This window comes from Vipera berus (assembly GCF_964194415.1).
Source record: "Vipera berus genome assembly, chromosome: Z".
Classification (NCBI taxonomy): domain Eukaryota; kingdom Metazoa; phylum Chordata; class Lepidosauria; order Squamata; family Viperidae; genus Vipera; species Vipera berus.
The window spans coordinates 3425857-3439987 of NC_138205.1; the positions used below are offsets into that span (position 1 = coordinate 3425857).

Sequence of the window (14131 nt, forward strand, 5' to 3'; positions counted from 1 at the left end):
TCTTCCGATACCTGAGGGGCGACCACAAAGAAGGAGGGGGGGGTTCCACCTGTCCCAAAGGTGCTTTTTCAAATGGTAAACTGGACTTTCTCTGTTTTTCCTTGAAGATGTTTCCCTTCTGATCCAGGAAGCTTCTTCGCTTCTGACTAGTCAGAACTCACGAAGCTTCTTGGATGGGAAGCGAAACGTCCTCAAGGAAAAACAGAGAAAGTCCAGCTGCCTTTTGAAAAAGCCCTTTGGGGACCTGGATAACCGAGAATCTCCACAGACGAGGGGTCCACTTCTTCTCCAAAGCCCCCGAAGGCAGGACAAGAAGCAACGGGTGGAAACTAATCAAGGAGAGAAGCAACTGAGAAATCAGGTGAAACCTCCTGACAGTTAGAACCAATTAACCAGTGGAAGTTGTGGGTGCTCCGTCAGTGAAGGCTTTCAAGAAGAAATTGGACAACCATTTCTGTCTGAAATGGCCTAGGGCAGGGGTAGACAACCTTGGCTCTTTTATGACTCGTGGACTTCAACTCCCAGAATTCCTGAGCCAGCAGGAATTCTGGGAGTTGAAGTCCACGAGTCATAAAAGAGCCAAGGTTGCCTAACCCTGGCCTAGGGGGTCTCCTGCTTGAGCAGAGGGTTGGAGTAGAAGACCTCCAAGGTCCCGTCTGACTCTGTTCTTCTGGATATGCACTGAACACTTGAATTTCCTCCTTGCAGGAATTTCCACGTGTGGAACGACTGTTGGATGAAGAGACCGGATCTGCCTTCGGGTTTCGACGGGTGGCAGGTGGTGGATGCAACCCCTCAGGAATCCAGCAGTGGTAAGCTTGGGGTGGTGAAACAGAACTCCTACGAAATGGGTGTCCAGGTTGCGACGAACGAACCCAACGGAGGAAACGCCGCCGAGCTATGATCCAATCACTTAGTGCAAAACTTTACGGAGCCCATCATTTTGGCACGAATGAAAGCGAAACCAGCTCTGGTTAATTCCCGTGCAAACCACTACTATGATATGAACCCTCCATTCCCTTCTTAGTGCAGGTCACGCTGTCCAATCCAGGGTCAAAATATTGTTATGAGAAAGTGTTTCTGTAGGTTGGCAAACATCTGCTGAAACGTCCTTGGTTCCCACAACTTGACTTCTGGTTGTCCGGAGCTTGCGTTCCATTTCCCCCTCTCCTCCCCTCTAATGCGTTGGCAACATCGTGTGCGTGCTTCGAGCTTGACAACGGGATCTCCAAATTTGGAACCCCGGAGAAGGTTCCAGATTGGAAGCGTGACGCTCGGTGGAGGAGTCACTCCCTCTTCTCCGTTTCTTTCCTCGCGTCACCTTCCATGTCTCCCCACAGGGATCTTCTGCTGTGGGCCCTGCTCCGTGGAGGCCATCAAGAACGGCCTGGTCTACATGAAATACGACGCTTCCTTCTGCTTTGCCGAGGTGGGTCCTCGTTTTAGCGATGAACAGATCTCAGGAGGCTTAGTTGGGGTCGGTCGTTCAGGCACGGGGGGTGGTGGGTGGCTGGGAGAAAAGTGGCAAGAGGACAGATTAATGATGATTGCTCTCCTCAGGTGAACAGCGACAAGGTGTATTGGCAACGCCAAGGAGATGGCACTTTCAAGATTGTCTATGTAGAAGAAAAAGCCATCGGGCATCTCATCAGCACCAAAGCCGTGGGATCCCATCAACGCCAAGACATCACGAGTCTTTATAAGCATCCCGAAGGTACGACAGCGCCGAGTGGGGAAGGATTGGGACAGCAGCAACATAAATGCAGCTATTCCTTGACTCCCAACAATTCGTTCAGGGACTGTTTGAAGTTATCGACAGTACTGAAAAAAAGTACGTTATCCCTGTTTTTACCGTTGCTGCATCCCCGTGGTCATGTGATCAAAGTTCAGATGCTGGCAACTGACTCGTATTTGTGACGGTTGCAGTGTCCCAGGGGGGCTGTCACGTGATCCCCTTTTGGGACCTTCTGACAAGCAAAGTCAAGGGGGGAAGCCAGATTTCACTTAACGACTGCATCACCAATTGAACAACAGTGATTCACGCACTCGTAAAATGAGACAAAACTCGCTCAGCAAAAGTCTGGCTTGGCAACATAAATCTGGGGTTCGATTGTGGCCGTAAGTCGAGGACTACCTGTAAAGCAAGGAAATCTAGAGTTCTATTTCGGGGGTGGGCTTTTTGAAAAAAAAGGAGCAAATCCCCTTTCTATTTTCTGCTTTTGTTCCGATACAACGAGGAATATTTATATCTGTTCTGTATGCATCTCCCTCAGGAGCATGGCATTTCAAATCACTTCACAACGACAGCTCGTCCTTGAGCGAGCCGCAAATTCATGTTGCTAAGTGAAACATTTGTTCAGTGAGTTTTGCCCCATTTTATGACAGGCGTTAAGTGAATCATATTAAGCTAGTAAGAAGGTTGTTAAGTGAATCTGGCTTCCCCACTGAGTTGCTTGTCAGAAGGTCGCAAAAGGGGATCAGGTGACTCCGGGACAATGCAACCATCGTAAATATGAACCAGTTGAATTTTGAACGTGTGACTAGGAGGGGGGGGAATGCTGCGAAGGTTGTAAGTGTGAAAAACAGTCTTGGGTCACTTTTTTCCAGTGCCATTGTAACTTTGAACAGTCACTAAATGAACTGTTGTAAGTCGAGGACTGCCTGTATGTCATCAAGGTCTTCTTCGTATCTCTCCCCTCGGATGAAAGGAGAGGGGACCCCTTTTTGAATTCCCCATTCTTTCTCTCCGCAGGATCGGAAGCGGAGCGCAAAGCAGTGGAAACCGCCGCCAAGCACGGCACCAAGGCCCACATCTACACCAACAAGGAGTGGGGAGAAGACATCTCGGTGACGTTCGACACGCAAGAGGCCTACACCGGACAGGACATCTCCTTGAGGGTCATCCTGAAGAACCGGAGTTCGATGCCTCGCAACGTCTCTCTCAACCTCTTTGTGGCGGTCATGTATTACACAGGCGTCACTAGCAGCAATTTTAAACAGGAGCAGCGGCAGGTCCAGATCCCTGCAGGAGGAGGTAACCATCTCCGGCTGCCCAAGGCACGGCATCTTATGCCAAAACTGGGAGGGACCCGAGGTTGTTGAGGGTGTTGGAATTCATTGTTGGAATGTATTTCTATGCAACAACCGGAGAAGTATTCAGCCAGTAGATGGCAGTGTTTAGAAGTTTGGATCTATGGTATATAATGTTCTTTGTTAAAATAGTTGAGCAGTAAAGCACATGGTGACGGTGCTCTTTGTTTGAGCTATGGTGCTCAAACAGAAGGAGGACTGTGCTGTGATGCAGAACGGGTTATGCAAAATAAGAAAAGGAAAACTTGGCATTTGTGTAACTTGAGGGTCTCCCGCTACATGACCCCAAATTTGTCTGCCTGTCTTCTCGCAGCTCAACCAGTTCCGATGGTCATCTCCTATCCCGAGTACAAGCCCCATCTGGTGGACCAAGGAGCCATGAAGCTCAGCATTTCCGGGAAAGTAGCCGAAACCGGACAGGTCATTGCGAAGGAACACACTTTCCGTCTTCGCACCCCGGACCTCACCCTGACGGTATGACACGGACTCTTGGCTGCCTTCACCAGCCGTGTCTGACAAACTAGGTTGGACAAGGATAGTGAGAACTTCTGAGCCCAGAAGATTAGGATTCTCAGGAGATGTTGGTTAGAGAAATTTATTTTTGCAGCTGTCCCCAAATTTGGAGCTGCCAGTTCCTGTGTTCTTTGGGTTAAGGGGAAGTACATTCTAAATTAATCCTCATTTAGCGACTGACTTTTTAAGAGATTGTTCGTAGTTATGACCGTGACAAAAAGTAACTTCACGACAACCCGTCATCTTTACGACCTTCACAGGTCTGTCAAGCCAAGGAAAGTCATGGCTTCACTTACCGACCACTTCAGTTAATGACAGGTGCCAATGTGGTGGCTAAACAAGGATGAGCTGTATTTTGTACAGAGGGTCACTGGGAGTACTGCCATACCGTTCAGATGTTTGTAAAAATACTACCCCTAGGAGGGTGCATTATTTCACTTTGAAAAATTAGCTATAGAATTTTCCTTTGGATATATCTAAAACCAGTGTTTCTTTGCACCAGGGAGTAATTGGATATAAATATATTTCTACAATACAGGTAATCCTTGAGTTACGACCACAACTGAGCCCAGAATTTCTGTTGTTAACTGAAAGATTTGTTAAGTGAGTTTTGCCCCATTTTACGACCTTTCTTGCTACAGATGTTAAGTGAATCACTGGAGGTGATAAGTTAGTCACCCAGTCGTTAAGTGAATCCGGCTTTCCCCATTGACTTTGCTTATCAGAAGGTCGCAAAAGGGGATCATGTGACCCCGGGATGCTGCGACTGTCATAAATAGGAACCAGCTACCAAGCATCTGAATTTTGATCACGTGACCATGCTGCAAAGGTCATAACTGAGAAATGGTCATAAGTCACATTTTTCAGTGCCGTTGGTGAATGGTCACTAAATGAATTGTTTTAAGTCGAAGACTGCCTGTAGGCAATGCAGTAGTCCTCAACAGTGGTGGAATTCAAATATCTGAACAACCGGTTCAGATATTTGATATATGCCTGGGCCTCCGAGGCCTAGAATGGACTTCCGGAAGTGGCATCCATGTTGTCAAGTTTCCGATGCTGCTAACATCGAATGTTCTTGCTTGACACACGTACTTCCAGTGGCCCGTTCTAGGCCTGGGAGGCTTCCTCCAGGCCTCCGAGGCCTAGAACGGACTTCTGGAAGTGACATCCATGCACTTCCGGTGGGCCATTCTACGCCTGGGAGGCCTCCTCCAGGCCTCTGAGGCCTAGAACGGACTTCCGGAAGCAGTGTGCATTCAGCCGGCTCTCTCAACTCAGCAAAATTTAGCTACCGGTTCTGCCGAACCGGTGCAAGCTGGCTGAAACCCCACCCCTGGTTCTCAACCTACAACCATAATAGGGGCCAGAATTTCTGTTGCTAAACAAGGCGGGTCGCAGAGAATTTTGCGACTTTTTTTTTTTTTGCAACGAATCAGTGCAGTTGCTGAGTCATGCCATTGTTAAGTGAATCCGGCTTCCCCCCATTGACTTTGCTCGTCGGAAACCGGCTGGGAAGCCGTGACACCAGGATGCTGCAACTGTCACAAGTACAAGCCAGTTGCAAAGTGTCTGAATTTTGATCCCCTGACCGTGGGGATTCTGCCATGGTTGAAAGTGTGGAGTCTGCCCATGAGACACGCACCCCTTTTTTCAGTGCGGTCGTGACTTCTAACGGTCCCTGAATGACCCTAAGACTAAAATACTACCTGTATTTTCTTTTTACGGTCTCCTGATGATGCATTCGCAATCGCTTAGTGCCGTTCATCCTTCCTTGTCTCTCATCCTCTTCCTCTCTCCTCCGCAGCTGCTGGGTCCGGCCATCGTTGGACAAGAAACCCAAGTCCAGATCGTCTTCAAGAACCCTCTTCCTGTGACCTTGACCAACGTTACCTTCCATTTAGAAGGTTCCGGACTTTCGACTCCCAACACGATGACCGTCGGGTGAGTAGACCTGTAGAAAGCTGCCTATTGCGGTGTTTTCGCTCTTCCTGTTAGCTGGTATTCACAGACGACACAGAACAGAGGAACAGAAGAACAGAGCTGGAAGGGACCTGGGAGGTCTTCTAGTCCAGCCCCCTGCTCAAGAAGGACACCCTAGACCAGAGGTCCCCAACCTGTGGGCCGTGGCCGCCTGGCCACCGGGCCGTGGAACAGGCTGGCCAGTGCGCGCATGTGTGCGCGTGCACTCACCCTACTCGTGCTAGGAAAAACGAGGTGCTGCGTGGCAAAAACAGGGTAGTGCTAGCTAGTGTCACGGAGGCCCTAGCTAGCACCACCCCATTTGCGTCGCACTGCTTGTGGCCCTGTTGGCGTGTGTGCACGCACGTAAAATGCTTCCCCCTCCGTTTCCCTCCGGTCTACCAACCGAGAAAGAGACCATTTCAGACAAGTGACTCTCCAGTCTCTTGTCTAATCTCGTCTTAGAGAGGGTTGGAGCACCCACAACTTCTGGTGGCAAGTCGTTCCACTGGTTATTTGTTCTCACTGTCAGGGAATTTCTCCTTAGTTCCAGGTTGCTTCTCTCCTTGATTAGCTTGAGCCCCCCGCTTCTTTGTGGCAGCCCCTTAAATAGACACTTCTGAGGAAGACGTTTCTTCACCTTTCAGCCCAAATTTGGGACCATCAAAATAATATTTTATTGCCCCGTCCATCTGACACGTGCTGTTTTTGAAAAGGACAGATCTTTGCAATCAAAAATTTTAGGAAAGAAGTAGGAATTATTTTGCCTTCCAAAGGGTCTCCTTACCTGGCAAGTGATCAGGAATACTATCGAAGTGTGAAAAAAAATATTTGGAAGATGCAATTTTCAGGGGAAGGATGATCTAAGACAGGGGTCTTCCAACTTGATGACTTGTGGACTTCAACTCCCAGAATTCCTCAGTCAGCCATTTTGATGAAACTGTGGGCTTGCATCCAGACCAGGGGTCTTCAAACTTGGCCCTTTGATGACTTGTGGACTTCAACTCCCAGAATTCCTCGGCCAGCGTGCCTGGCTGAGGAATTCTGGGAGTCGAAGTCCACAAGCAGTGGTCTTCCAACTTGGCCCTTTGATGACTTGTGGACTTCGACTCCCAGAATTCCCCAGCCAGCAAGGAATTCTGGGAATTGAAGCCTGCACATCTTAAATTTGCCAGAATTGAGAAACGCTGATTTAAAAACTGATTTATTTTCATTATAAAAGGCATTCCAGAAAAAAATAATAACTTTACAAAGCGTGCTTTAAAGAGGAGAAGGAGTGTGCAATTTTGACCAAGAAGGAAAATAACCGTTTCATAAAACGGGTAGGACTCATAGAGGTCATCTAGACCAAATCCCTTCTCGGTGCAGAATCCATAAGAGCACCTTGGACAGATTTCCAAGCTGAGAATTCAGGGGAAAGTAGCAAGAACAATCGTGCCTTCTGCACGTGTACAGAATTCTTTTCCCCCCCACCCCCGAATATCTCCTCTCGGTCACCACTTCTGTTGTGCAGTTCATTAACGTTTCCCACCCAAAACCCAAATCCTTTCTACAACATTAATTTCAAGTACAGCTAATCCCGAATTTACAGCCATGAATGAGCCCAAAATTTAGGTTGCTGCCGTGAGAAATTTGTTTTTTTTTTAAAAAAAAAAGTAAAAAAAGGAACCCAGACAACTAAGCACTTGTGATGTGTAAAAATAGAAAATTAATAAAATGTTCTTAAAAAACAAGTTTCTTAAGTGAGTTCTGCCCCATTTTTCTGACTTTTCTTGCCACATTTGTTAAGTGAGACTCACAATAGTTGTTCAGTTAGCAACGCCGTCATTAAGCGAATCTGGCTTCCACCCCTTGACTTTGCTTGTCAGAAGGTCTCAAAAAAGGGGATCCCGTGACACCCCCAGGGACTCCGCAACTGTCGTAAATGTGAGTCGATTGCCGAGTGTCTGAATGTAAATCCCGTGACCATGGGGGAATGCGTCAACGGCTGTACTGTGTGTGAAAGATGGTCTTAAGTCACTTTTTTCCCCGGGCCGTTGTAACTTCAAATGGTCACTAAGTAAACGGTCGTAAGTCACAGACTCCCTGTGGCACACTTTTTCCTGAGCGGGATTTGCAAACCTGACCCGCAATCTCTGTTTTCGTGTTGCAGGGACATCGGTCCGCATCAAACGGTGCGACTCTGCCAGAAATTCACCCCGCTCCGTGCCGGACGCCGTCAGTTGGTTGCCAGTCTGGACAGCCCACAGCTCTCCCAGGTCCACGGCGTGATGACCATCGACGTGCTCCAGAGCCCTCCTCCGGGCCCATCAGCCTCTCCGGCACCTGCCAGGGGTTCTCCCGCCCGGGGCCGAGGTTCCCCTGCCCGCGTCCGAGGCTCACCGGCACCCACTCGAGCCAACCACAACACCCCAGCCACTGCCAACACCAACGCCAATGCCAACACAAATGCACGAGCTACCCCCAGCCGCCAGCCCAATCCCGGACGAGCCCCCAATGCTCACGGGGGGGCTGCCACCTCCAGGCCAGGGGCTGCGGGGCGCCCCGTTTGAGCCAGCTCTTAGCCGCGGGTGCCGAGTGCGACGTGACAGCACAGCCGAACCAGCCGGCAAAGAGAGGAAGGGGGAGGGGGTCCCTGCCCGAGCCACAGAACCACAGCTGGGTGCACCAAGCCCACAAGTCCGGCGAAATGTTTCCCCCGGTGGCGACCTTCGAGAAACGTCGCCACCTCTTCACCCACCGATTTCTCTTCCCTTCCCTTCTGTTCTGCTCCCCCGTTTCCCCTGCGTGTTGTTGTCTTCTGTGAATAATCACCCAACTGGATTGCAATGTGTAGAGTGCAACTGAGGCATCTTCCCTGTTCCGCACCGTTCGTCTGAGATGGGGGGGGGTCAAGGACTCGGGTGGCCCTACGGCTCTGGGACCCCCTTTACCTCCCACTTCTCCCCCTCCCCACTGCCCCAGGGGCACTACCCACCCACCCACCCTGTGCAAGGAATGTTTATAACTCGACACTTATTTTTCACCACGATTCTTGTTTCCTTCTTCAACGCGCCACCAATCTTCCCGCACGCACGCTTGCTTCCCACGAATGGTGCAAAAACCTCTGGAGAAGTTCTGGAGAACTCCCCACGGAGAAGTTCAAATTGTTGTTCCTCCTCAGATGAGCGGTGGGTGGTCTTCTCACTTGAGCCAAAAGGAATTATTTTCTAGGAATTTTTCCCCCACGTTTTCCCCCCTCTCTTTTTATTGGGACAGATTCAGAGGTGGGGGAGGTTGGGATTTTATTAGCTTTTTTTTTCTTCCAAGATTTGCCCTGGAAATGTATTTAAGGGGGAAGTAAGTCGAAATCAAATTGCTGAGGAAGGTTAATGCAACATAAGTTGGCTAGCCACGCTTCTTCTGCCATTCACGCACTTAAAATATAGGCAAATTAAAAGTGTGAGCTGATCATGTAACCCTAAAGCGGAGTTGAGAAGGTTTTTAATTACTATCCAGATTCTTGCTCTTAATTATGTTTCTATCATCCTGCATTTAACCTATATGGAAAACGAATGAAGCAAAAAAAAGAAAGAAAGAAAGAAAAGAAAAAAATGCTGTATTTTTTTGTGTGTTCGTACTAATATAGGTATTTATTTGAAAATAAAATGATTTTTAACTCTTTAGCGTGCTTTTTAAATAACGGCGTGCTTTTTATGTTTTTAATGAGACCCGAGTCATTCTGAATTGTCGCTCAGCTGCGAAATTGGTGGGTTGCAGGTCGACCAAAGTCTTGAAATTGCTTGCCACAAACACTGAGAAGATTATTTTAGCCCGGCGTGCTAAAACAGGCCCCAAACTGTACAGGTAGATTAACGCCTTTTGACAGGCGATTTGCAGCAATTCATTTAGTGACCCGTTCAAAGTTACAAGGGCGCTGAAAAGAGGGACTTAGGACCGTTTTTCACACTTAGTGACCATTGCAGCCTCCTCAGGGGGATCAAAATTCAGACGCACGGCCACTGACTCGTATTTATGACAGTCGCCGTGTCCCCGGGTGGGTGTCTTGCGATCCCCTTTTGCGAACTTCTGACAAGCCAAGTTGAAGGGGGAAGCCAGCTTCATTTCACAACCGTGTTAAGAACTGCAGCGATTCACAACAGTGGCAAGAAAAGTCGTAAAGTGGGGCGAAACTCAACATTTGGGGCTCCATTGTGGACGTAAATTGAGGACTGACTGCGTTTATGCCTAAGCAGGGAGAGGGACCCCAAGGATAAGAGCCACTTTAATATGCATTTGAAACATATTGAGTTTAGAATGAGTTCTTTCATTAATCAGCATCCTTTGATGTGTCTCTGATGAAGCGCATGCGTGCTCCATAACGTTACATGTGCCGTGTAACGCTTCATAGCCCCCCACAACATCCTTAGTATGGTCTAGTTAACGTTCACCCTCGTATTCGGAGAGCGGGGCATTCACACTGCAATGAGATATAATTGAGTTTGCAAGTTACTAACGCAGGGGTCCCCAACCTGCGGTCCGTGGCCCACTACCGGTCCGTAGCCTGCTGACCACCGGGCCGCGGAACAGGCTGATCCGTGTGTGCACATGTGTGTGCGCACTCACGCCCCCCCGCTCATGCTAGCGCCGCCACTATGCAAATGGGGCGCCGCGTGGCGAGAACAGGACAGTACTAGTGCCCGCGCAGCAAAAATGGGGCAGTGCTAGCGAGTGTCACCCGGGTGCTGCCACCGCCCTGTTTGTGTCGCGCGTGCTCGCGGTCGCATTGGCGTGTGTGTGCGTGCGCAGAAAATGCTTCCCCCTCCCTTTCCCTCCGGTTCGCCAACTGAGAAAGGTTGGAGAGCTCTGTGCTAGAGTTCAAATCGACGCACAGGTAGTCCTCAACTCATAACACTTCAGTTAGCGACCGTTCAAAGTTACGACGGCACGGTTACGTCAACTCCCAGCGTTCCTCCGGCAGGGGGCTTCCAGCCCAGCGTGCTTAAGAGGGCAGCGTGACGTTTAAAATCAACTGTCGTGTTTTTGATGGGGCTTTCGCAAGGGTCAGAAACAGGTCCTTGACTTACAGTGGTTTGTTTAGTGACCGTTCGGATTCGATGGCCATCATAAGTTGAGGACTCCCTGTAACTTTGGCAAGTTTTAGCCAGTTTTTAATCAGACTCTACATTCTGTGGGGAATGTGCTTTGTGACTTCAAAGAATTAGAACACATTAATAAAAGAAAGTCCAAGTTACGGGGAATCATGCGTCATCCGAACTTTTCACTTGTCATTCCGGCCACTTTTAATTCTTTGTTGCACTATAAAATTCAGAATTGCGAGTCAGAATCCCGGCTGCTGCATTTTATCGGAATGGCACTGTAGTTGCTCGGCTACTGAACCACAACTTTGTGCAACTCTTTGTTAAAGCTGTTCTGTCTTTCGCAAGATGCTGCCTGTAAATGTCTGACTTCTACTTCCTTGATTTTATGATCACTGAACTAACCGTTTCTGAGAAACCTTGGCAGCGACTTGTCCAGACGGTCTTCAAGAATTGGAGACACAATTTAATGGAAAAATATATATACCAAACGGGAGGAGAGGTGTTACCTCCCGTTGATAGGGCGCGCAACTTAGGCGTCCTTCTGGATACTCGACTCAGTTTTGAAGATCATATAGGAGTTGTGGCCAGGGGGGCATTTGCCCAGGTTCGCCTGGTGCGCCAGTTGCGCCCCTATCTGGACCGAGATGCCCTACGTACGGTCACTCACGCACTCGTTACCTCCCGGATAGATTACTGCAATGCTCTCTACATGGGGCTGCCCTTGAAGACCACCCAGAGGCTCCAGCTGGTGCAGAATGTGGCCGCGCGGGTAGTGACGGGAGCATCCCGATACTCCCATATTACACCCCTCCTGCATGAGCTGCATTGGTTACCGGTTGCCCTCCGGCTGAGATTTAAGGTGCTGGTACTTACCTTTAAAGCCCTACATGGCTTAGGCCCGGGATACTTGCAGGACCATCTGCTGCCGGGAACAAATTCCCATCGTCCAGTACGCTCACACAGAGAAGGCCTCCTCAGGGTACCGTCGGCTAGACAATGTCGGCTGGCGACCCCCGGGGGGAGGGCCTTCTCTGTGGGAGCGCCAGCCCTGTGGAACCAACTCCCCCTTGAGCTCCGGATGGCCCCGGATCTCCGGTCCTTTCGCCGCGGCCTCAAAACACTCCTTTTCCATCAGGCTGACCTGGACTGACAGGGATTTTTAAAATGTTTTTAACTTATTATTGGGGCTGCTAGTTTAATTCTTTTTAACTTTTGTATTATTGTATTTTTATTGTTGTTAGCCGCCCTGAGTCCTTCGGGAGATAGGGCGGCATATAAGTCCCAAAAATAAATAGATAAATAAATAAATATAATCATATAATAATTGTCTGAAATGTTAGGTTCTCCTGCTTGAGCAGGGGGCTGGACTAGAAGACCACCAAGGTCCCTTCCAGCTTCTATTCTATTCTATTCTATTCTATTCTATTCTATTCTATTCTATTCTATTCTATTCTATTCTATTCTATTCTTTATTATTCTATTCTGTTCTGTTCTTTATTATTCTATTCTGTTCTATTCTATTCTGTTCTATTCTATTCTATTCTATTCTATTCTATTCTATTCTTTATTATTCTATTCTGTTCTGTTCTGTTCTTTATTATTCTATTCTGTTCTATTCTATTCTGTTCTGTTCTATTCTATTCTATTCTTTATTATTCTATTCTGTTCTATTCTGTTCTGTTCTATTCTATTCTATTCTATTCTATTCTATTCTATTCTATTCTATTCTATTCTTTATTATTCTATTCTGTTCTGTTCTGTTCTTTATTATTCTGTTTCATTCTATTCTAATTCTATTCTATTCTTTATTTTTCTATTCATTGTTCTATTCTATTCTATTGTATTCATTATTCTTTATTATTCTATTCTATTCTTCATTATTCTATTGTATTCTATTCTATTCAACTGCAGTGATTCGCTTAACAACTGTGGCAAGAAAGGTCATAAAATGGGGCAAAACTCACTTAACAAATGTCTCGCTCAGCAACATACATTTTAGGCTCATTTGTGGTGGTAAATTGAGGACTATCTATATATGTAATAACTATTAGATGTCTTATAGGAGAGCAATCTTGCGTATTGCATTGAATTTTTGTTCGAGGCCCTGGCAAATGAAATTTCCTCTTGCAACAGCCTCAGCTGGGATGTTCTGTTTTTCTGCCGGACAATCTAAAGACCCAGAAACAGCTGCCCCACCTCAAAATAAAGTGAAATTGTCCAATGTAGCCGAAAGGGGGTGATTAAGACAAAAAAAAAGATTTTCTTCCCACGGTACAAAATGTCCGTTGGATCTCCAAGAACTGGAGAGAATTGGCAACTTGGTGGACTTTAAAAAGGGTTCTTGGTCACCATAGTTTGACTTACGGTAATTTATTGCTTCAGTTTTTTATAGCTGCCCAGCTCACCTCTCCTGACCCTGGGCAGCTTACAGTGAACACAAAACACAGTACCAAAATTGTGTAAAATCACCCTAGCAAAGAATACCACGCTCAAGGCAATCGAATGCCATAGATTTGAGGTGATGGGTTCTAGATTTCCCTTGCAAGCAAAGGCGCCTGGAGGTCACCAGTCCCGGGAAGAGAAGAGACCAGGTGGATGTAATCTCCAAGCGGAATCTGATTGAATCCTGGTTTTTGCTGACAAGGTTGTTGTTTTTTCTTTCAAAATTGGGTTGCCATTCCCTCCTTCTTAGGGCTGGGATAAGGTGACTGGCCCGAGGTCCCCCCCCCAGCTGGCGGATCCTACTCAGAACCTTTAAAAGGTTTTGTTTGGAATGCGGCTCATTTGGGATTCCAGGGACAGTTTTAATGAAGGAAAGCTTTTTGCAAAAAGCTGGTGGCCTCCAACTCACGTAGGAGGAAATTAAGCCACACACAAGTTTTTAAAAGCACATATTTCTATCCTCTCACAAAGCTGGTTCCCCCCCCACAACACCTATCGAACTCAACAGCCCACCCGCTCATCCCGATCAGCTAATCCGAATCTAAAGTTAAACATAATATATTTCAGTTCATCCCCTCCCGAGAAAAAAGCCCTTCTAATTTCATATACCTGTTAACCGTGACGTTTTGCTGGCATTGGCCTTAACTTTATTTTTATATTTCCTCCTGCTTGCGCTTACTTCTAGCTTCTTACAGAACCTACATATTTCAAAGTAATGATCCTGCACACCTCAAAGCCCCTACTTCTAAAAACCTAAGTTACTCCATTTTTGCCATTATTCGTTAAAACAGATGGGGTTTGTATTTTTTATTTATTTTTTTATTTTAATTCCATTTATATCCCGCCCTTCTCCGAAGACTCAGGGCGGCTTACAAGCTTAGCAGTAGCCTTCATTCTATGTATATGTATTTTCATATCGCCCACCTTACAAAGAATGTCGTTACACAATTTCTGATATTATCTCTTTTATTTCTTACAGTTTTCTCCAAATTGCCTATGTGAAAATGAAAAGGAAGACTTTGAGCCAGCAATTCTCAACCTTGGCA

The 14131-nt window shown here is 47.3% G+C and overlaps 1 protein-coding gene across 1 annotated transcript in view; it reads left to right on the forward strand.

Annotated features, from left to right (window-relative positions):
* LOC308677771 (protein-glutamine gamma-glutamyltransferase K-like) overlaps nucleotides 1-8253 on the forward strand; it is a 51229-nt gene extending 42976 nt beyond the window's left edge. The window contains exons 9-15 of the mRNA XM_081344468.1: nucleotides 709-812; nucleotides 1341-1429; nucleotides 1561-1714; nucleotides 2753-3034; nucleotides 3404-3564; nucleotides 5408-5544; nucleotides 7715-8253. Coding sequence (XP_081200594.1) covers nucleotides 709-812; nucleotides 1341-1429; nucleotides 1561-1714; nucleotides 2753-3034; nucleotides 3404-3564; nucleotides 5408-5544; nucleotides 7715-8114 — 1327 coding nt within the window. The 3' untranslated portion in view covers nucleotides 8115-8253. The remainder of the gene's footprint in view (nucleotides 1-708; nucleotides 813-1340; nucleotides 1430-1560; nucleotides 1715-2752; nucleotides 3035-3403; nucleotides 3565-5407; nucleotides 5545-7714) is intronic.
* The last annotated feature ends 5878 nt before the right edge of the window (nucleotides 8254-14131 follow it).